Source organism: Corvus hawaiiensis, chromosome 2, assembly GCF_020740725.1.
Source record: "Corvus hawaiiensis isolate bCorHaw1 chromosome 2, bCorHaw1.pri.cur, whole genome shotgun sequence".
NCBI classification, from domain to species: Eukaryota; Metazoa; Chordata; class Aves; order Passeriformes; family Corvidae; genus Corvus; species Corvus hawaiiensis.
In genome coordinates, this window is record NC_063214.1 from 71,343,492 (window position 1) to 71,366,727 (window position 23,236).

General features: G+C 40.0%; 1 protein-coding gene across 6 annotated transcripts in view; it reads right to left on the bottom strand.

Moving 5' to 3' along the window:
• Positions 1–400: 400 nt before the first annotated feature.
• Positions 401–23,236, bottom strand: part of KLF12 (Kruppel like factor 12) — a 238,223-nt gene continuing 215,387 nt past the window's right edge. For all 6 annotated transcript variants that reach the window (XM_048295582.1, XM_048295581.1, XM_048295577.1 and 3 more), the window contains one exon: positions 401–9,507. In XM_048295582.1, coding sequence (XP_048151539.1) covers positions 9,326–9,507 — 182 coding nt within the window. In that variant the 3' untranslated portion in view covers positions 401–9,325. The remainder of the gene's footprint in view (positions 9,508–23,236) is intronic.

Below are 23,236 nucleotides of genomic sequence, written 5' to 3' on the forward strand. Positions count from 1 at the left end.
ACAGCGGTACCTTACAGACGCTGCACATCAACTGCACCAGCCTCCCCACACACACGGAAAGGAGAGGGGCAGAGGCAAAGAGTTCCCTTCTAAAGTACTTGGGGAACTCAGATTACATACTAACACAAAATATTTTTATATAATCCCAGGACATTTTGTTTGTACTGCTGAGCGCTATTTTAGTTGTTCCAGCTTTGCCACAAATGCACAAATTCTGTGAAAGGAGAAAGAATGTCTACTCTCTGTGATGGCTTTTAAAAAATCAGAAAAGCAAGTAAAATCCACTTCTTAAGCAAACATTCCATTAAAAAATCACTATATGTTTATAGAAAACAAAGGTTTAATTTTAAAAAGTTAGTAACTTGGTATTCCAGAAGGTTTGAGTCATCCACAGTAGTAATTAGGGGGTTTGTTCCATACAAAATGCTTTATTTAACCTTCATGCCTCCATTCAGATAATTGTACAAATGCATACATTTAAAGGTTTAAACTCTATTTCAATTCACAGCTCAATTCATAGGAAAGTTGAATACAGAAAAGCAATGCACCAACAAAATATGTCTGAGACACCATTTAAAACGATAACACTTGTTCATTTAAATCTTTGAGAATAGAGTGGAATAATCATCCTCTGACAGAATTTCATTAGGGGACTCCCTTTACATTATCATAGGGCAAAAATCACCTTTTTACAGTAAGAGGAAAAAACGCTCTGAGTATATTTACAATACATACACTATACATAAATACAAGAACAACACTTACATAATATTAATAAACTTATAACATAGGCATTGCCTAAACACTACATAGTATATAAATGCAGAGGAAACTATTGGGAAATTAGATCTTCAGAAGTTTAATTTTTGAAGAAAAGTAATTTTTGTATTTAAAAGCTTCTGAAAGAAGGCAAAAGAAAGACTAAAAAACTAATATGTTTGCCTGCTAGCACTGGTATTTTTATTCCTTTTAAATGTAGGAGCTCTACTGACACTACTATCTCTATGGGGTTACTGATAATGGCCCTCCCTTTTGCATCTTATCTAGGAAAAAGATTGAGGTGCTGTACATACTAATTCCATTGCTGTGAAGCTTCAGTCTCAAATGAATCGCTTGGTAACCTACGGGATGTTTTTGTATTTTTACACAGGAGGATCAAATTAACACTCATTGGTACATACAACAGTAATGACCTGATTAGAAGGAACAATTTGGGGCCAAATACAATCCCATCCTTAGGTTTTCATTCAAATAACACCATTGGGGAATTTGCTTCTTCCATAAGTAACTTGGCCAAGAATGGTATTTTTCAGTATAGTTGTTTCTTACTAAACACAGCTGAAAGAACTTTCTGATTTAATGGTATTTTTGACCCCACATGTTGACAGCAGTGTCCAAATCTCTCTTTCCCTTGATGTGTATGCATGCATGTGTCTGTGTGTGGGTTGAAGGTCTTAAGACTGATGGTGCATGAAACTTAAGTAATTCATTACTATCTCTGTGTATATTCTACAAATGTGCAAATGGGAAACACAACTTTGTAAGAACAGACAGAAGGTCAAGAGAGAATATTGTGTAGGTGTTCAGTGAAGAACTTACATTTCCAAGGAAGCCATGTATAGGACAATCAGGAAAGAAACCATGCAGGTTTAAGATGGAAATGCAGCAGTGAAATAATCTGAAACCAGAAATGACAACATGAACTCTGAATTGTGAAAAGTATTAGTTCAGCCATGAAGATTTGGCTCAAGTTGTCTTTCCAAAGCTCTTTTACATCTAGAAAGGCCTAGAAAGGGAGAGGGAGAAAAGCGGTATCTGAACCTATTTATGTATTTCATGGTTCATGCTTAAGACAATCCATCAAATCCATCACCATGCCAGACACTGAATTATTGTTTTTTAAATGCTGAGGTCACAGCACAGAGCAAGTCAATGTGTGAACCACCTCTTCTTTTGTAACTGAGAGCACCTTGGCTCACTGAAACTTCTGACTCTGAATTGGGAAAGATGTTGCAGGCCATTCATTCAATTAATTTTTTTTATTCTTATTTTTGTAATAGCTAAAATTCACATGCCCAGCTTTGCTTCTCTGGAGGATTGAAGAACTCTGTGTTGAATAATGTAAAAATTACTACAAGGGCAAATAATTTTATTTCATAATTTAAAGTCAGTGAGAATGAGCTGCTATAGAATAACACTGGCAAAGCAAAAAACCCAAACAAATAAAACAAAAAAACCCAAAAAAGTCAAAACAAAACAGACTAACCCCTCCCCCCCCCCAAAAAAAAAAAAAAAAAAAAAAGAACCCTAACTCAGAACTTGCTTTTCAGAATGAAGGTAAAAAAACTGGCTCATTTTGGGATGGTGAAGACAAGGTGCCTTTTCCTACAGAAGAACTAAAACACGCAGGGCTGGAATCAGCCAAACCTTCCAACATGGCAGATTTCTAAGGGCGCCCCCTCGTAGTGTTGTTGCTCCAGACCAAAGAACCAAATGTTCCTCTCCAAGAACGGCTCAGGTACTGGCTAAGAAACAAATGGTTCCTTTGTCCTTCTGGTAACACATTCCCTGGTGCTCTCCCAAAATCCCCAGCATGAGTTGTATTCTTTTATGTGCTTAATATCTGGAGCTAAACTCAGGACAACAGATTAACTATATGTATGTTCTGATGGGATTATTTCTGCCAGTGGTTAACATTTAAATTTGTTACTGAACAAGCAGCCTTGTCACATAATTAACTCATCTGCATGAATATCTAATTTTCACATGTGCGTCCCACCTCCGCTTTTTTGGGGGAGATTTTGTTTTTGCACCTGCACTTTCATCTGTGTATGAGCCTCAGTGAGACTTCAGCAGCAACCCACTGATGGTAGCAGAAGTATAGACAAAATGTAGAATTTTTGAAATACAAAATTTTGCCTGGATAAATGACAGGTACAGATTCAAAGGATGGAAAGCAATGTTCCTTGGCAAAGGCATTAGGACAACCAGTTACATTTTGATTTCCAATAAATTAATTTTTAAAAATAGAAGAAGCATGAGGGCTGGCATTACACTGCTATTTTAGGAATCCATTAGCAGTAGTTAATATTTACCAAAAAAAAATTGAGAAAAAATAAGAGTGCAAGAGTCAGAGCTGGCCATTTTCTGGTAAGATCAATTAGTCTACTGATGCAAATGTTTAGGCCACTCAATATAAAAATCTCCATACTTCATTTTAGGAATACTGACTTCTTGTTTGCTATTCAAATAGTCTCTAGACTGACAGTCCCCAATTTTTCACTCATTTGTCCCCGAAAGAAAGAGAAGTGATATATTTTGTCCACTCATGAAGTCAACCAAGATGGTATTAAATACTATGAGCATTACATGATGAAGAGAAGGGAGACATAAGGTGAACTCTTGTGTTTCCAGAGTTCAAAGCAGAGGATTTTTCGAGAGAATCCCTGTTCTATCATATTCCCTAAAAAAGCTCCATTGGGCTTATTGCTGGTTTTTGGATTACTTCACTAGAGAATACCCTGGATACACAGGCATATCCAACATAAATTAGGAAGAAATCCACTAAAACACTGCTTTGACAACAACCTCCAATCACACCTACTGAGAATCGGTACTGCTACAAGTCATTTGTAAACTAAGATTTATTTTCTTTTTACAAATATATGACAGATGTTATCTGAGAAAATAACTAAAACCTCTAACACAGTATCTCAACATGTGAACATACAAATGGCACTTTTGTGTTTGTTTCTGTGCTGCATTATTGTTCTCCAAGTAAAATTTCACTTTCACCTTATTGTTAACAGAATCCCATTAAGTTATTGCTGTGTAAAAGTATAGGAACATCCCATCAGTTCTAATTACAGGCACTTTCAGTTTCTGTTTCACCTTTGAAAAAGATTTTAGCCTATCTCACTGAAGTGTTTGTGTATTTTAAATGTCAGAACTGTCCTGCTACAATGCATATTCTTGACATGTTACTGCATCTAGAAGACTAAACTCCCCTGGAATCAGCAAAAAGCAGCTGCCTATTTCAGCTCTGCAACCTTTAATCAAGATGTACTGTAGTCAGGGAAATACAAGAAGAAATAAAATCATATGAGTGTTTGCCATTCCTGTATCTGCAGTTCATTGTTAAATGCCAGAAGGAAAAAAAAAATCACAAAACGCCAAACCTTTCATATGGTTTTCATTTTAAGTGTTTTCTTCCTTTATTCAGTCAAAGACATTGAGCGTTGACTTACTTGACACTGAAGGACTCCTCAGTATAACTTTGCTGTATCACACATCATCTGCAAAACAGCAAAGAAGTGGCCACTCCATTTTGCAGAGAAAACACGCTCTGATAGAACAATTTACTTCTTGTGTTTTGTGTTTCAGCTCTGCAAGGCATTATCTTAACAGGCTTCCTGACAAAAAATGAAGGTAAGGATTGTTTAAAAATGTACTTCATTTAACCTATTTAACACCCCACGTAAAACTGAGTTTGAAACTACTTTTCCATTATCACATCTATTACATGATATTTTAACTGTTACAAGTATAGTAAAATATTTTCAAGTTACTTTGATTTCTAAAGATGCAGTATCCTTAGTTACATTTTTATGCCAAAAACTGGTTTATTGTGGGGAATTGAAGCCTTTTCAAAGTTCCAATGGGCATGACTTCATAAGCCTACATTACACAGCAACTGCTACGCTATAGCAAAACTGTGAAAATACAACAATTTCTTTGTGCACTTCTCCAGTCATGTATCACAGGCAAAGGCATAACACAATAACATGAGCTGGTTTCTTAAGGTGGTATTTTCTATAACAGTATTTATTTAAAATTCTTCCTTTTCTGTTTTTTTTTTCCTAAATTTTCATTTTAAATAAACTTGTTTATTACCTGAACATGGGTAGAGACACTGCTGGGGCTTGGGAAGTGCTGGGGTTTATATACATGAGTGTAAAGGATGAGCATGGGGGAGTAGCATGGATTTACTGAACGATCTTAAGACTCGTCTGCTGTGGAAAATGCAGTTTCATAAAATGATCTTTCCAAACCCAAATTCAAACTAAAAGTAAGTGGGATATTATTAGTCATACTTACTCTGATTTTGAGGTACCCACCTTCAATAAAGGAGAAAGAGATTTTCTTACATTAAACAGCATTTATTATCAGAAGATAAATTTATAAATGGCAACTAGAATACATTTTCAGTGTGGCTAATGGAAAACGAGACTGATGATCACTGTTATTCCCATTATTAAAGGGGAGAAAGGCTGTCCAGCTATTTGTCCATGCTCTGCACTGCAGGTTTAGCCAAACATCAACATCACTGATGTAATTTTCAACACTGTTAATTTTGTTATACATTATTCCAGCAAATAATCACATATACAAGTCAGTCTAAATCTATTTAATTAATTATGTAAGCATGAGAGAGAATAAGGAATACTGCATCTTCATCCCCAAGTAAAAACTGCTGTTGCAATGAGCCAATTTAACAGTGCTGAATATAAGGGGTGCTCAAAAAATAATGACAATTAAAAATTTTAAAAGTTCTGTATCAGAGCTGTTTGCTCATTACATTTTCCTAAAATGCTGGCTACTGAGATTTCCTGACAAATCCACTTAGAACTTTTGAAAACATATGAAATCTGACACTTCATGGCATAATTTCCTTGCAAGCTGTAATGGACAATGTCACAGCATGGTGGCCTGAATCTCTGTCTTTCTGAAAGACTGTTTGTGTCTCCCCACTGCTCAGTTAAGATGGACCTACTGCATCGTGTCAGGATGAGATATGGTATTGCCACATGCTACACATGATGTAAGCCTTCGCCACAGCCAGGAAATGTCACAGACCTGTGGTGAGATACCAGGATTTTTGAGGAAACTACCCTGGAGCAATTGCCCGTGGTCTTTGCACAAGCACAGAAATTTGGCAGGTCTGAATCACAGCCAGGGAAGGCAAGGACACACTGAGGATCTGGGGAAAATCAGCTCCACATTCAAAAACCCCCATCCCACCAAGTAACTTCTCTTAAAATACTTCTGGAGAGGACAAAAACCAGAAAATGACCTCATGGAGTAACTGGGATCAAAGCCTGCAGGTGCTGGTATGAATGAGAACCTCGTCAAGAACCATACTGGGTACTTGAAACCCAGTGGTGGACTACTGCTGGTTGTGCAAGTCTACAGGTAACAGCAGCATGAGGAGCCCTTGCACATGTGCTGGAAAGGTTGAGGATGTACTTCCTGCCTGTGAAAAAATGTAGCACACGCTCCTTTACCTTTCGGCTTCATTCTCCTACCATTGCCACACTCCATGCCTGTGTCCCTTGGCATGAGTGCTGCTTTAACCCTCTATCCCTTTGGGGTTTTTTTGAATAAAACCAGACCCCCTTTCTGTTGCAGTGTTTCCAATGCATAAAGTAACAGGCAACCAGCTGAAAAACCAGGAATTCACACAAACCAACCTCAGCCTTGGAGACTAGCCTCTCCAGAGTCTGTCATACCTATGTTCCTCCATAAGGCATTTCAAAGCTGAATGGTAAAATTTAAGGCCTCTTCTCCATTTCTCTTGTACTTTTTCTGTCTTCATTGACTACAGGGGAAGCCTGAAGAGGAACACTGATCTCTCCCAGTTGCACCCTGCCTTCGAGAGTAACATCACATCCTCCTGTATGCTAACAGAATGTCCATTAAGAGCTTCTGCTCAAATAAACTTAATTTTCTATGAGAGAAAAAAATCACAGATCCCAAAAGGAATTCTGTATGCCATTGGTTCTTCAACGGAATTACTGCTATTCAAATAATTAGTTGGTAAAATATTCTTGGTCAGGAAAAAAGTTTTATCAATGGAGTTCTACCTGACCTGACTTCTTTCCCTAAATGCCAACAATGACAGATGCATTTAAGGGCATGATATGGAAGTACACAGAAAACAGACCTCAGACATAATCCATGAAGCACCTCACACACAATACTTTGACAACCAGTTTTTTAAATCAACAGCAGTAATGCTGCTGGTAAAGACACAGTTCTGCTGCCCTGCAATGCCTCATGGTCTATCCAGAAGCCCTGACCTGTCCCTGATTGGGAGATGGATTCTAGAATGTTGTCGAATTTGGTGGAAGTAGCTCACTGACATGGTCAGTGGGAACTGATAGAGGCATTTGTCCCAGAATGACTGTGAATAATTTGTGTTGAGTTTCTCTGCTGACCACTCCGCAGTGGGAAGCCTGAGCTTTAACACTAGTAAGTTCTTTCAGAAAGCTGATAAACTATCCATTCTGGGGAATATTAAGGATATTTAAAACAATCAAACTCTGGGGTTGGTGAATGCTGTTATAAAGTATTATCCCAGTCATATTAATCCTCAATTAACTGCAATTGCTTTTGTATCTGTATGGGTACTCTGTGTCATTTTTTCTTAAAGATTACCGTGATTTCAGAATCCCCCCAACATTACTAAGTTTACTTCAGGAATCTGATACTAACTGAGACGGTCAAACATTTCAAAACGAACAAGTGGCATCACAAGTTTAATCTGTGCAATTCCTGGAACCAAATATTCATAATTAAATGCATTGCAAAAGACCTTTTCGTTTACATCTTTCATCTCTAAGCTATGAAAATCTCAACACTTAAAAAATATTGCCAAGCCTCCCCTTTGTCGAATTTAGCTGAATAGGCAGATCCTCGTGAGGAAAGAAAACAGAAAAACACTATTCTGTTTGCATGAATAACTGATGACTAAGAGTTTCTCTCTTTCCTACATAATTCAATTAATACAAATTGGTTTGCAATTATAGGGCTGTATGGGAATGATCAAGAATTTCCTTTTATTTAATCTGAAAAGGCTTGGATTGAAAATCCCAGCAGAGGCAGCCACTGGTACCCATATAAAGGGCCATTTATATCATACTAGACAGCTGGCAAAATCTTGTTATTCCCTAACTCCCAGGGAGAAATCTAATGTCTTGCAGAGCACCACTGCAGAAATATTTCTCTGTCCTACCCACAGTTCATCCCCTACCTCCTCAACAATCAGCTCTTTCCTTTATCTTTCCTGCTTTCCAGACACAAGTATTATGTTAAAGGAAATAAAAGTACTTAATTGTGGTACCTAGCAGGTCAGTGAAACCATCAAAAAGATTAACTTAAATGCTTAAATCTTACATGCTGCTTCTGCATACCCCCCACTTCTGTTGGTGTGGAGTAAATTATTGTCTCAAGAGCCATTTTATTCATTATTGCTTTTTCTCTGCAAGAGATGCAGCCGTTTCTTCTCTGTTTTGTTTTGATGATACATTCAATTCCATTTCATGAATGGCTATACCACCAACCTTGATACCAGCAAGTAAAAGATCTGACTATTTCCTTGTGTTCAAATAATGGTTGTGGGAAAGAGGATACCTGCATGAAAGAAAACTGCACATTGAAAATAGGGTAGTAGTTTTTAGGTAGGCTCTTTCTATACAAATCAGAAAATGGCTCTAATAAGTCCATGGTAAAATACAGATACTTAATATGGTACTCCAGCAGAGATGATGCTGCTCTTTGCTTATTTTACAGACTTCAACAACAACAACAACAATGAAAGAAAAGAAGGAAAAAAAAAGGATAAAAGAAAAAGGTTAAATGGCTGGTGTCCTCTAGGGCATAATGACAAATTGTGGTACGATATTAAAATGCCACCACCATTATTGCAAAAGTCTGATCAAGCAACCCTCCAGCTCTGGCAGCGGGACCTCTCCAGCAGTATCTTCTTGCCTACTCACACGCAGCTTGTCTGTAGCACAGCTCCGGTGCAGTGCTGACATCAGCCAGATGGTACTGAAAACAAGGGGAAAAGATGGCATAATACAGATCTAGTGGTCTTGCTCTCATCATCATCCTCATCATCATCATCGTCATCATCATCATCATCGGTTCGTGGTATCTATCCTCCAATCAGCAGTGATTTTTCAGGAACAAAATGTCTGGCAGCTGAGAAAACATACAAGCTATAAACATTTCTTGTCAAAGGATGCAGCATGTAAAATAATGCCCATTCCTGTAGCATTTCGGCTGCTATTTCCCAGGTGATTGTGATGACACTTTCAGGGGGTAGCCATGCTGAGGGGCAGACAGGGTTAACTTCAGATGGCGAGGAGAAGAGTGGCACTTCTTTTCCTGCTTTTTTTTGATTTCTGTTATTATTTCTTGTTACAGACATCAGGGAAAGCCCTGTCTGTTAACACTGTAGAGGGGGATTCAGCCCTGCTGAATTCACTGCGGGTAGTTAAGAGACCCAGCTCTTAAACTCGGCTGGAACAGGTAGCGTGTCTCAAACCAGCATGTGCCTGCGGCGGTGGAGCGCCAAGTGATCCGAGCGGGAGAAGCTGCGGTCACAGTCTGCACACTTGAATGGCTTCACTCCCGTGTGCTTGCGGTAATGCCTCGTCAGTTCGTCGGATCGAGCAAACTTCCAGGTGCAGCCTTCCCAGGTACATTTGTAGGGTTTTTCTCCTGGGAGAAACAAAAGAAAGAGGGGAGGGGAAAAACAGGTTGTGACTTTCCCCTTGTTGCTATTAATCTCCACAATCCCCTCTGCACGCTTCCCATGAATATGCACTGCCTAGGGGTTGCTTTAGGCCAAATTACACAATTATGAGGTACTGGATCTGCTGAATATAAGGAAAAAGGCCTTGAGATTTATCATTCCTCTGGCATTCACATGATTAAGAAAATCAACAGGATTAAAGCAATAATATAGATCCTACCTTGCAAGAGTGATGCGAGGATTAACGTCAGGACAAAGGGCTGTGTAATTATTCTCATGATTACCATATGGGTTTGCAACCCCCATCTTGTCAGGCTACACTTTCTCCCCAAATGACCAGATTACCTGATATTTCCACAATTTACCACGGGCTGACACAGACTTTCCACTATTCTACAATGCTTATGAAGGTTTCTGATTATTTGTGTAAACAGCACTCCGGGACATTTCTTAGTAAGCTGGTAAAAATCAACTACAATTTCACAATGAAACATAAAAACTCAATCTGCAAAACCTCCTCTTTACTTGCTGCACTTACTTCAGTAAAATTAATTTTGCATAAGATGCTACTAGGAATGGTGTACAATTTTTAAATGTACTCAGCTATGGGACTTGCACAACACTGTTCATAAATACCCATTTACTTCAGTGAGCTCAGACTTGGACTAATGCAGATTTTTGGAAAATCCTACCATCTTGCTTTATATTTAAGGGTAAGAATGATGTTGTATTATGTCAGAGGACAAGGTTAATAGAGCCAAACTGGATTCTGTGCTTTCATAAAGCAAACTGTTATAAAATCCCATTTTTGCCATGCTTCTAGGCTATACTTTCTGTGACTTCTATTACCTACTCTCAGTGTCTGTAGAAATGCTCTTGGCAGTTACCTTGATCCCACAGTTCAGCATAAACCAAAACTGAGGAAAGGAAACTGTGTGAGGTCCGTATTTATCTTCCTTTTGTGCGTCTAAAATTTTACTTCCCCTTCTGAAACCGGCTAATCACAACCTGGACAATGAAACAGCATCTCTGCAACAACTGTTTCCTTTGCCAAGCACAATCATTCTTCAGTTATTTATTATCTCTTATGAATCATGAGCAGCTTGCAAGAAATTACTTCAATTACATGAACCAGTGACGCAACACTTGCTTTGTCGTAGGCAGAACCTCCCTCCCTGTGTCTCTTCAAAAGTCAATAAATGCTTTGCAGAGAGCCCTCAGTTTCAAAAGAAAATTTCCAAGTAAGAGTATCATCACAAAGTTCAAACAGCCCTGAAAAATCCAGGTGAAATGGCCTCTGTAAGGAAACCGAGTGCTGTACAGACATCAGCATGACATGTCAGCGAGGTTGTCAGCAACATTTGAGCTCCTTGGGTTGGTACCTTCTGTGCACCATCTGGGCTGTGCTGCAGTTTTGATGTCAGATGGGGGTGGGAAACAGTTGCTGCGAGGAGAACCCAGCAATCAGGGCTCTGACCACAACAGTTGCACCAGCAGCAACTCAGCCTAGATAATTTCATACTCCCCAACCAAGCACAGAGCACCAAACAGTGCTCATTGCCACTGGGTGGCCACAGCGTTGGGCACCTCGAATCCAGCAGCTGCTGTGAGCTGGACAGGCAGGCACAAGCTAGATGGCAGATGGTGGGAGGCACGCTCCTGCCAATGACGCGGTGCTACAAAATGTGCTCAAATTCGCCACCAAACTGTCTTACATAGATATTCTTGCCACAAATAGTTGGTGCAGGGCACTGTACAAATATAACAGTACCCCCATCCAACTTGGCAGGTTGATTCCAACGCTCTCGTCACACCATAATTATGTTTTCCAAGTGCAGCGCTTGTCCTGCCCATCCCTCAACAGACTTTAAAACTCTCTTGTTCACCACATACTACCTTGGTTGGCTTAATTGATCACAGACACTTTCACACCACAGATATTTCTTAATCTCTGGATTCTTAAAACCATCTGAGATTTTAAACATCTTCAGGGACGGAGACTCAACTACTTCACTGGACAACCAGGGTGAAGAACTTTTTTCCTAATATCCAGTCTAAACCTATCTTGGTACAACCTTGGTATAACTAGAGGCCATTTCCTTCTGTCCTATCGCTTATTACCTGGGAGAAGAGACCAACCCCCACCTTGCAACAACTTCCTTTCAGGTATTTGTAGAAAGCAAAATGGTTCCCCTGACCCTCTCCTTCTCCAGGCTGAAGAACCCCACTTCCCTCAGCCATTTCTGGTAAGACTTGTGCTCCACACCCTTCACCAGTTCCGTTGCCCTTCTCTGGACACACTCCAGCAGCTCAATGGCCTTTTTTTAGTGAGAAGGACAAAATTCAACACAGGATTCAAGATGTGGCCTCGCCGGTGCTGAGTACAGGGGGACAATCCCTGCCCTGGTTCTGCTGGCCACACTATTGCTAATACAGGCCAGGATGTCATTGGCCTTCTCGGCCACTTGGGCACACTGATGGATCATGTTCAGCAGCTGTCAACCAGCATCCCTAGATCCTCTTCTGCTGGGCAGCTTTCCAGCCTCTCTTCCCCCAGCCTGTAGCACTTCATGGGCTTGTTGTGACTCAAGTGCAGGACTCAGCACTTGGTCTTGTTGACTCTCATACCACAGGCCCATGGATCCAGCCTGTCCAGATCCATTTGCAGAGCCTTCCTACCCTCCAGCAGATCAACACTCCCCAACTTGGTGTCATCTGCAAACTTACTGAGGGTGCACTTGATCCCCTTGTCCAGATTACTAATAATAATATTAAAGATAGGAAATCCTTCCCTTTGGTACACAGAATTCCAGATCTTCCTTCCCTCGGTAGAAAACAGAACCCAATGCAGCAACAGATGGTTTGCATGAGAAATACCAGAAACAGTTTGTTCATCCATTAAAACTTTATTGCTTCAGGTAAGAAATGAAAGTCAGCTGATGGAAGGATGTGAGTGCAGATCACTCAGCTGGAGTTCCCACGTGTTGCTTCCAGCGTCCTTCCTCAGTGAGTCCTGCCTACCCAGCCCTTTTGGAGCTATGTGAAAGAGACAAGACGGACCACATTCCTTTCAAGGTATTTATTCCACTGAAGGAGAATCACTCTTACAAGCTCAACCTAAGAGGATCTTTTATTTTTTTCAATTAAATACACACGTTTAGTGTAAGAAGGAAAAAAACAGCCAAAGTAGCCTTATTCTGAAGACATTCACTCATATGTACCTTAAAAAGGCCACTGTAAAGACAACTGTGAAAGATATGATTGTTCATTAAGGTTAATCAACATTTTATGAAAATGTAATTTTTAGGGAAAGAATAGTACTACTACTTTTCTCTTGAACAGCTACATTATCTGTGCATGCTCAAGTGCTAGAAAAAAAATGTCCTTCACATACTAACCCTTAACATTTTATTTGGTGTCATCCCAGACATGAAGACTAACCACTGAGTTTGTCAAAACCAGAAGACCCAGGAATTCAAATGATGGAGAAAGGACCAAGCTGAGACCATTGCTACAAGCTGAGAAGCTGGTGTCAGGTATCACACACCAGAGCCTGATGAGCTTGAGCACTCATGGCTGAAATCCTCAGCGCAACCAACAGAGAGGAGGTGGGCCTCAGCAGGGCAAGGAGGAGGAAACAAAACGAGTCTGTTAACTGGAAGAACTTAACCGCAGTGCATATATATCTCTACCTATCTATCTATCTATCTATCTACATTTCAAGACTGGATTGCAGTGGAGTTGAAGTCAAACACTCAACCATTCTGACTCAGACACTTCTGTCTCTGTGTGAGCACTTGAGTTTAAGCGTTTAAGAAACTCTTTGGCTTGAAGTGTGGGCACATTTTGACTCCTCACGTACCCAAGACACTCAAATTCTCGTTCAGCTCTAAGGAGCAAATGCAGGCTGTGTGGGTTTTGCTTGGGGTGGTGGAAACACAGAAATGAAGAAGTCAAAACAGTAGATAGTTTTGGGAAATTGGAAGCAAGGAGAGCTGCAGAAAGAGACTAAAAATATGTGGCAATTAGGAGGAAGAGAAAAGAAAAACCGGAGAAGATAAAATCCTGTTTAGTTGAATATTCTGATTCAGTAAAGCTTTAAAGAATCTATCAATTTAAAAATTCAGATGCCTGCAGCTGTGAACACTTGCTGACCCTCTATTTCAGCCTTTGAGAGCTCTATTGTTTTGTCCTGAAACCTGACAAAAATATCCCAAAACACAGAGAAATTCCGATACTATTCTTCAGCTTTGTCCTGCAATATATGGATAGTGAACAGTATACCACAACAGCCATTTACATAGAATAAGTGGGACCCTGGAGCATGGAAAAGTATTTCTAGACAGCTCTCTGTAGGAAAGGAGTATTTTCTATTATTTGGGGGTGTTAATTATGAATTTTTGAAGGAATGAGCCAATGCTCCAAATGGGAATAGTAATTTTTCAATCTTCTATTAACACAATATCCATTTCTAACAGCCCTCCAAACCCATGCCTTTTGTAGTCCAGATGCCTCAATCCAAATTAGTTTAATTACTTTTACCATATTATTTTTCCTGACCTACCACGACTCCTCTCACATACGCACTTAAGAACATGGTTACAACTGCTGCTCATTAAATCCTCCAAATCCCTTCAAATATTGAATCAATAATGCTGAATAATGATCACTGTTTAGCCATTTCAAAATTTTCCACCCTTCACACAGCCCAACATCTGTCTTCCCATATCTTTATTCAAGTACCCTGACATCTGGAAGATCATTCACCCAGGGAAGTAAATCTCTTGAACTTTTACTTTATAACCCAATGACATTCCCATATTCCTTATTAAAAAAGCTCTGTGTACCAGCACAAGACATGCCATGTAACAGATGAAGGGGCCAGGGTCTGTTCTGTGCCATGCATAATTTCCCATGTGGGATGTTCTTCAGAAGTTATCCTCTGCCCATCAACTAGTTGGTATCACAGTATTTGATGGCAGATGTTTCAAAGACAGACACCACAAAACCACCATGTAAATAGTTATGGGTTATTCTGCCAGCAGGGAAACTGTTCTGGAACTCCAGGAAACAGAGCTGGGCTTATATTCATTCCTTAGGCAAGGAACCTTATTTACTACAACTGCAGATGCCCCATGTACTTCCTGCGCACTTGCAGTTCCTTTCATTTGTGTATTATTTAAGTTTCATTTACCCAGCACTTTAGCAGGCTCTTGGCACCCATGAGGTAACACTGTCTACTACCAGGACACAAAATATCCCAGTGCTCAAGCTGTAAACAGTTCTCTTCTTCTGGCATAAATTCCCCTCTCTTTCTGGTATTACAGATGAGTGCCATGTCCCTTCTTATTTATGTCCTCTTCAGACATCCCTATCTATCCATTTTTTCTGCATACGGTATTGTCACCCTGACTCTTGAGTCATTATGTCTCTTCTCTGCAGCTCCTTCCTGCAATGGTATGCAGCATTTTGAAATGCTGGTAACACTTTTATTCCAAATAAGAGATAATGAGGAAATAAACATAACTGGCATTACAACGCTATCTGTTTCTGGGACTGTTCAGGGATAAAGGTTTAGCTATCTAGTCAGATTTTTTTCTATGTTTAAGCTTTCATCCCCCTGTGAAAGACAAAGTTAGAAAGCACATGGAAACAAAACCTGATGTATAGGTTTGTGTAGTAATTCCAAAGAGGACGGGGCATGGAGAAGATGACACCCCCCCATCCCACTCACAAAATACAATGGGTTTTAGTCAAATTGGCACAATTTAATAGGTGGAACATGCACAGTTTTGTGCATAAAGACATCTTTATGCCCCAAGGTTCTACTGTCACTACTCTTGGAGAAGTATTCCCCACCTAAAAACTGAATGAGGTCACAAGGATTTAGCCCGAAACAAATTGGAAGAAAATAGACAAGCCAGCAAGCATGCCTCTGCCTATGTCTGATATGCTACATTTTGCAGTCAAAGCAAACAGATCTGCAGTTTTGCAGGGTTGAGGACATCTCCTGGTGATTCCTGGTTTGGTTTCTGCTACCGGATGTTATGCAATAAATGTAATGTGTAGTATTTATGTCAGCTGTTTTCAGCTTCCATGTAAACACCAGAATTGTTCTGAAGCATATGGGACAGTCCTACTGCACCCATACTGACAGGACGCTAGGAGAAGAAATCATACATGGAAAACCACAAATAATGGCTAATTAGATTTCACATTTCTACTAAAAATAAGACATTTCAGGCAGAAAAGAATCTTTTAACAGCAAAACCACTATCTGATAATCAACATCCTCAGGCACTCCCAGAGGAAGAGGGGAGCTTAGCTTTCAGACACGGGGGAAAGGGAAAACTGACAATTCTTACATTTTATGTGATATTTTTATTAGTATAACTTTTTAATGTAAAAATAGAGCACTTATCAAGCACTTTACAACTTCAAAGTGCCTTATAAAGCTTTTTGGAAAAGTAATCCCTCATAAAAGTCTCTCTTCACAGTAGTACTGTGTAACAAATACCAAGGCCATTCTGCAGGTAGAAAACCAAACCAGCAAGCATCAGCCTTCCCAAAACTGTGAAGAGTGAACAGCAAAGCTATGACTTACACATTAGGAACACCTTACCTTCTGTAATGAAAGTTCTAGATCCTAGCTTCAACCTTTTTAAAGTTTGAAATATTTTCAATCTTTTTGATGCAAAAATCCAATTATTTACTTTATGCAGTTACTAATTCACTCTATCCCTTTGGTGAACATAGGCAACTTGACTTTTATGTTTCAGTATTGTCAAAATATGCAAATAAAATATCTTTCCGGGAAGAGATTAGTTTTGTATCAGTTGAGCAAGTCTGGCAAAACAATTTCTACGAGTAGAACAGGAACATACTGTACTGCCTGGGACATGTCTTGAAGTTCAGGTTTTTTATTTCTTGTTCTCTGACTTAGGCAAAGCACAGGGACATGGTTTCTTCATGTGGAAACTGGGAACAAAACAATTTCTTCAGTTCAAATATACAGTGACAACCTCCACTCTAGAAGAAGAGACAGAACTTCAGTACACTTCAGCAGCCCTTGAACTCATTATTTACAAATTCCACCTGTGATAATTCAGATGGGAGTCCTTTTCTCACACCAAAACACACAAATACCTTTTCATTTCACTGCACTGATGAGCTTGGGTCCTGTTTGCCATCCTGGCCCTTTTTCTCATTCCCTCTGCAAGACCAGTACCAGTTCAGCAACTCTCCTTCTTTCCTTCTACTGCTGTTGTCCCACATGCCTCTCTAGGTATACAGCTGCCCCGGTCTGACACTATTTAAATACAAGTTCCAGCAAAAAGCCTTTGGGACTAAAGTCACAAAATTCAATTCTCTGTAATTTAAGAAGGGAAATCTATTATATCAGTCTCTGGCCTGTTCTGTAACCACATGCACAGAAAAGAAAGAAAGAGGGGGAATCCAAGAAAATTCCACATTTTCTCTTTTTGGGGCTTCTGCAGAGACATTGTCCAACAATGGGCCCTACCAAGTACTGTGTGACATATGAATGAATTAATGCTCTGGGACAAGGATTAGTAACATACATTGCCAAGGGCACTGCTGATGCAGAATGATACATTTTACCTCCTGTAAAAACAGAAAAAGTAAAACATTTGGAAATGTAAAAGGCCTCTTCCTGTGCACCTGAATCCAGAAGCCAGACCAAATCCCAACAGTTAATGAAAAATACCGTTTTAGTAACCTTCCTGAAATTTGTTTCCTGTATGACATGGTGGATATATGTAAGTTTTTAAGTGTATGTCAAATGTATATACATACACACTTTATATATATATATATATATATATATATATATATATATATATATATATAAAATAGATATATCTGGGGTGGAAGATGGCATGAAGTTGTCTTCTTCACAACAGCCACAGCAAATATATGGGACTACTGAATTTTCACTGCTGTGGTAAAAGACTGAGGTTTTGCTTCTTATAGCAGCCTTCACTTACTAAAGTATTTGGGAAAGGTGATGTAACAGATCCATACTTCCATCAGCAGCCAAATGTATGGAAGGTGCCAGCACCTGCACACTTACTCTCCTTAACTGGCATGCTGCAGGCTTGGGTTTTAGTCTGGCCTTCCCCAAATAAAGCAACTTTCCTTCATTGTGGTCTGTAACTGCAAGGGAGACACCACAGAAGCCACACTTCCCTACCCATCTGCCTTTGATACCGGTACTGCCACTCCTCCTGGATGCTCCAGGCACTGCTCCGCCACGTTCATCAAGGGAAATACTCGTGTTTCTCAGTATAAAACTCAAACCTTTCTTTTGTTTTTTGAAAAAAACCCCAAACCAAACCAAAACAACCTGCCAAAGAAATAATAAAAAAACCCCAAACAAAAAACAACAAAAAGGCTCCAAGGATGATCTGTGTCTCACTTAGTTTGCGCAACTGATTATTTGTTGTTTGCACTGTGCTACAAGTCAGGCTCAAGCAGAGAATGGGCACTGGTGTGCCGAGCTCTGTACAGAAACAGAGCATTAAAAAACTCACCTCCCATTTAAGTGAGCTGGAAATGGAATTAAACTTTTCAAAAGAAGATATACCAATTTTTATCCCAATAAAAATCAGATTACATATATGTCATACTAAAGAAAAATATTAACTGACAAAAATATGCATGACAAGAGACGAGGGGAAAGTTCATTAATGTGACCAAAATACTATTTCATATCCTATGTGGAGAAAACATGGAAGTGCAGAAAAAACCTCCTTATCCTACACAGGTGACAGGTGTCATCAGATCTTTTTACTTTCCCATGAAACAAGAAGTTTTTGTAGAATTTACCCAGGTTTCTAACTGTTTATTTGCAAAAAAGTGAAGACTGAAAACAGTAATTTTCAGGTTCTACCTCTTGTTTCCTTTTATGCATGAAAAAAAGAAAGCAGGAAATAAGAAAACCCAAATAAAACATTTTTTAAAAGGCTATTGTGAAGCTTACTTGCAGTTTTGAGCATGCTGCACTCTCTAAGACTGTGTTTCTGGTCAAAGGTTGCCCTGACAAGGACAGGATGGGCACAAGCAACTTCAGACACACTTCTCAAAAGACATGTTACCACCAGTAACAAATTGCTGTTCCCTCTGCTGGGGACTGAGTGGGCTGCGAGAGTTGGAAACCCTGTCCTGTGCATTTATTCCTCCAGGTCTGGGTGCAACATCTGGGAAAGTGTTTTGGAAGTAGTGAGAGTAAAGACATCTTTCTTGCCTTCATGGCACTTCAGGGCTGCACATGGTAGACCACAATCATGCCAGAGACCTCAGATGAACTGCAGTTCTTTGGAGGTAGAGCATTAAGTACTAAATGGTTGGCTTAGAGAAAATCTTATTCTGCATAATGAAATTATCATTATTCCCTCGTGCCACACACAGACAAAACACATATGCACCCCATATTTACAAAGTCAAGGGGCACTGTAGCAAATATTTTTCATAACCTTGAGACTGAAAGTAATCACAGACGCAATTAGACTTGCTTTCCCATCAAAGTGCCTTGGAATAACCACATGGGCACCCTTCCATATCGGCACAGCATCAGACCTACAATGCAGAGGAATGACTCCCCATGTGTAAGGTGAATTCAGAGCTTGCAAAATGTGCCAAAAATGAAATCATTTAACTTTCCACAGAGCAGCTATTAGAAGAGAACTGGATGTACAAGCTCCTTCTGGTATGGACACCTGCCTGTAACTAGCTGGACTCAGACAACTATCTCACTACATGCAGAGGTTCCCATTTCCACATCACCTTTCTAGGCCGTGGTGGCTTTGGTGAGCCCGCCCTTACACCCTGGTACATACTGCACCAGCAGACATCTGCTTTTAAATGTATTTCTGTCCTGAAATGTGAACCCCGCCACAGCAATGGGAATAGGCTCAGGTTTCATTTATTAAATTATCTGTTTATCTTCTGAAGAGAAACTGCATGAAGAAAGAGCAGAAAAGCTAGAAAGGAAAACTTCTGTGAAATATACTCGTTTTCACATTGGAAGGCTCTACTGTTTATTGAAACTGGCAGTAAATCTTAAACACTAAAAGAAAGCATTTCTTAAAAAATAAAAGCATCACCCAATACAAATAGAACCTCCTATTTTACTTAAAGCAAAGTAATTTGCTTTGTTTATTTAAATTCCCAGTTTCTGAAACAGCATATGAACCTGCTGTTGGAGGTTTTTTCACCTGACAGATTTTCATGGTGGAGGAAGAGCTCAAGGATAGGGAGAACATAGAACATGAGAAAGAAAAGCTGGGGTTTTGAAGAGTGAGTCTGGCGAGTAGGTGACAAAGAGGTGTTATAGACCAAATATCTACACAGTTCAAGTAAAATCCAGACAGATTATTTTAAAAATGTTGCTTCTTCCCAATATTTGTCTAAAAAAGGGATTACAAACCTCTAAATATCTCTGTGGAACTTATAGTTAGCAAAAGGCATTAAACAGACCTTAAGAAAACAACAGGCAATGAATAGAGTTTTAAAACTTACAAAACAAAAATAACTTTTTTGGTGCCTCTGACTTTTTAAGTCCACTCTGAAAGCACTCAAAGGAAAATGTGAACAAAGACTAATGACAGGGGCCCTTTCATATTAAAATAATATACGGAGCAACAGTGAGTGAGAGGAATGCAATGTTTGAAAAAGCACAGACTAAATAAAACACCCATGTACTCACTAGTCCTCTCTCTTCTAGGGTGGTGTCTCAACCCAGCTACAAAGGAACATCTTGGGGAGGGAATGCTGTCATTCTCTCAGGTACAAATCTGTACTTCTGAGATGTTTACTGTCTCCATGTAACACTGCTGAAGACCCCTTGACACTGACAAATAGGCTTCATTACGTCTGTGGCAAAGGTATTTGCTCTCATCTCTCAGGAATGATATAGGCGTTGATCAAGGACAAAGCACCAAACACTAAAAAATTCACTTGGCTTGGGGGGTATATTCAGCCTGGCTCTGTAAGAGCCTGACAGAGCAGCCCCTCTACTGCAGCAGCAGGCTGAGAAGGGTGATTCAGACCCACTGCCAACTGGGGCTCACGGATGAAGAGCAGCAGTTGCAGCCCAGTATCTGAGTCCCACAAAAGTGCTCTGGTTACAGACCTTGGCCTTCTCCACTCCTCCGAGGCAGGAGCAAAGCCATGCCTGTGGATATATGGTGCCTACACCCATGGATTAAATCCATTCCCACTTCATGCCACCTGAAAAGTCCCAGGCTTTTGCAACTGTTGGCCCCAGAAAGCCGCACTGTCACATTCTTCCAGAAATTTTAAACTAACAACTGAAATAAGGTTGCACAGAAATACAGAATGCTGATTACTACTACAGTAAATGAAAATCCTGTGGAGGTGAGAGTCAGGGAACAAATCTCTTGTATTTCAGACACTGTAAAATTATGTCCCACATAACCTCAAAGCAGGCATCTTCTTTCTTTGTTGACTTCTTCAGGATGATTCACACAACATTTTAAACTCCTTGGCCTTCTCCATATGGTAAGGGGGTAGCCACGATGAGCTAGAACTGGATTTAACCATGAGCAACTTCAGATATTTAGATGTTCACACAGTGGAAAGAACAAGTATTTACTCAGTCTGTAGGACTCAGCTGTCCTACTGGAAGTGTCAGTGGCAACTTAGTACTGTCTAAAAGGCCTGAAATAGCCACTACAGATAATAAAATAGCATTAGGACTGCTTCCTTCTCCACCTTCAAAGTAAAAGCAGCAAAGTGAAGAAGGTGAGTCCCACCAGGGCTGAACGGGTGCAGACCCCTTGGAAACAGCAGTTACACTCTCCCCATTCCTGGGGCCAGCACCAGGGCCTGTGCCAAGTGCAACACAGATGAACACAAACCGGGAATGCAACTCATGGCTGCTGGTTTTCCCATTTTTAAAGATTACTCCTTTGTGGAGTCACACATTAGTAATTTTCTTTGAGTTCACTGAAGCAGAAACTAACTCAATGCAAGTCCAGTGAGCCAATTTCTCACAGTTTCTGCTTGCCGAAAGAGTTGATAAACCTGAGCTGTGAGATTGCCTGCAAGCCCCGAAGGCTCTCCATCACACCCGATAGCTCCTGATAGCTTTATCTGATGATCTGGCAAAACAGCAACACGACGCTGATACTAGAAAGAGAAATTTAATACCAGCACTTGTGATTTATGCAATGCTCTATCTATCAGAGGTTTCACTTGCAGTTTTCCTAGCCAGAGAGACAATATGTAATTCAAGTCCGCCCCCCAGTGGACTCCATGCCCACACACCAGCACACTACATTTTGAGGAGACTGGTGGCAAGTATTGAGGAGCTAGATGGTCACATACTTAAAAAACCTAGGAGTTACTCCAAGAGAATTAAATTTAACTGTTACCATCTATAATATTTCTGTTTCCATTCTTCATTAGGATGAAAAGAAGTGTACCTTCCAACCAACAAATCTGTTCATCCTGTTAAAATACCACATTGTTTTTCCTCCTCTGTCCAAACTACTGTCAATGTTTCAGTGGCTATGCAAAGAAAATGTAGGTTGGAAAAGATCTTTAAGATCATTGAGTAAATGAAAAAAAAAATTCTCAAACACATACTGCTTAGGTAAACAACTGTCAGCAAGATCAGCCTGCCTAAAAAAAAAGTAAGGTACAGATTATGCAATGCCGAGTTTCTGTGATCTTTTCTCAGAAAGTTTCCCTACTGAAACTTGCTCACCCTTGCGTGCATAGCTGTCATACTTCATCTATACTTATCCAAAACTGCACTAATTACTGTGGGTCATATGTGAGTAATTAACTTCTGTTACCTGAAGCAAAACTAAAGGCCAAGATAAAAAATGCAAGATGAGATTAGTACATGGAGTACGTTCATGGCCAATGCTTCGTGTAAGTCTGAATATATCAACTTCTTATCAAGAACTCAGAAGTGTCCTGTAAAACACATTTAATTTTAACAGCATGACACAGATTTTCTCACTGGATCCACTGGCTAAATTCAGCACTGACCATTTGTCTAGACTACACTTCTTTCATCATACCTGCTGCAATGTCAATAAAGCAGTTATCAGCCGACCGTTTAATGATGGGTTTTGATTTGATGTTATTTTTCTTTTTCCCTGAAATAATAAACCAACTTCCAGCATGACTACAAAATAATTCAGGCAGCTGTCTTTTGGCGTGGGAATTCATTCAGCCAGCTCACAGCCTGGCAGGTATCCGGGCTTCCTCTGTACTCAGCAGTGAAAGAGAAGCACCTTTGCAAGCCAATCCCTGAGTATACCTGAAGAGGGAATAACATGCCCCAGGGGTGCCAATCCCTCTTCTCTGACTACCCAGAGATCCCAGACAGATAGCATAGCCTTGACATCCAGCTGCCAGGGAACCACAGCTGGGGAGATGGATCCTATGATTACAGCAGGTAGACAAGCTCCTTTCATGCTGGTGGAGAGCTACAGATGCTTAAACTGGGATTAACTACATCCTCTCAAGCCTTCAGTGCCTGCTTCTGAGCACCCTAAGTGCACAACCTGCGATTCAGTCATGTTGACTACCTAACACTGATTTGGGTGCATTACCTGCAAGCGCTGGTCTGCCCCATGAGATCACTGAAGAATTACAGATGTCTGACAAATGTAATTCTCAGTGTTTTAAAATGTCACA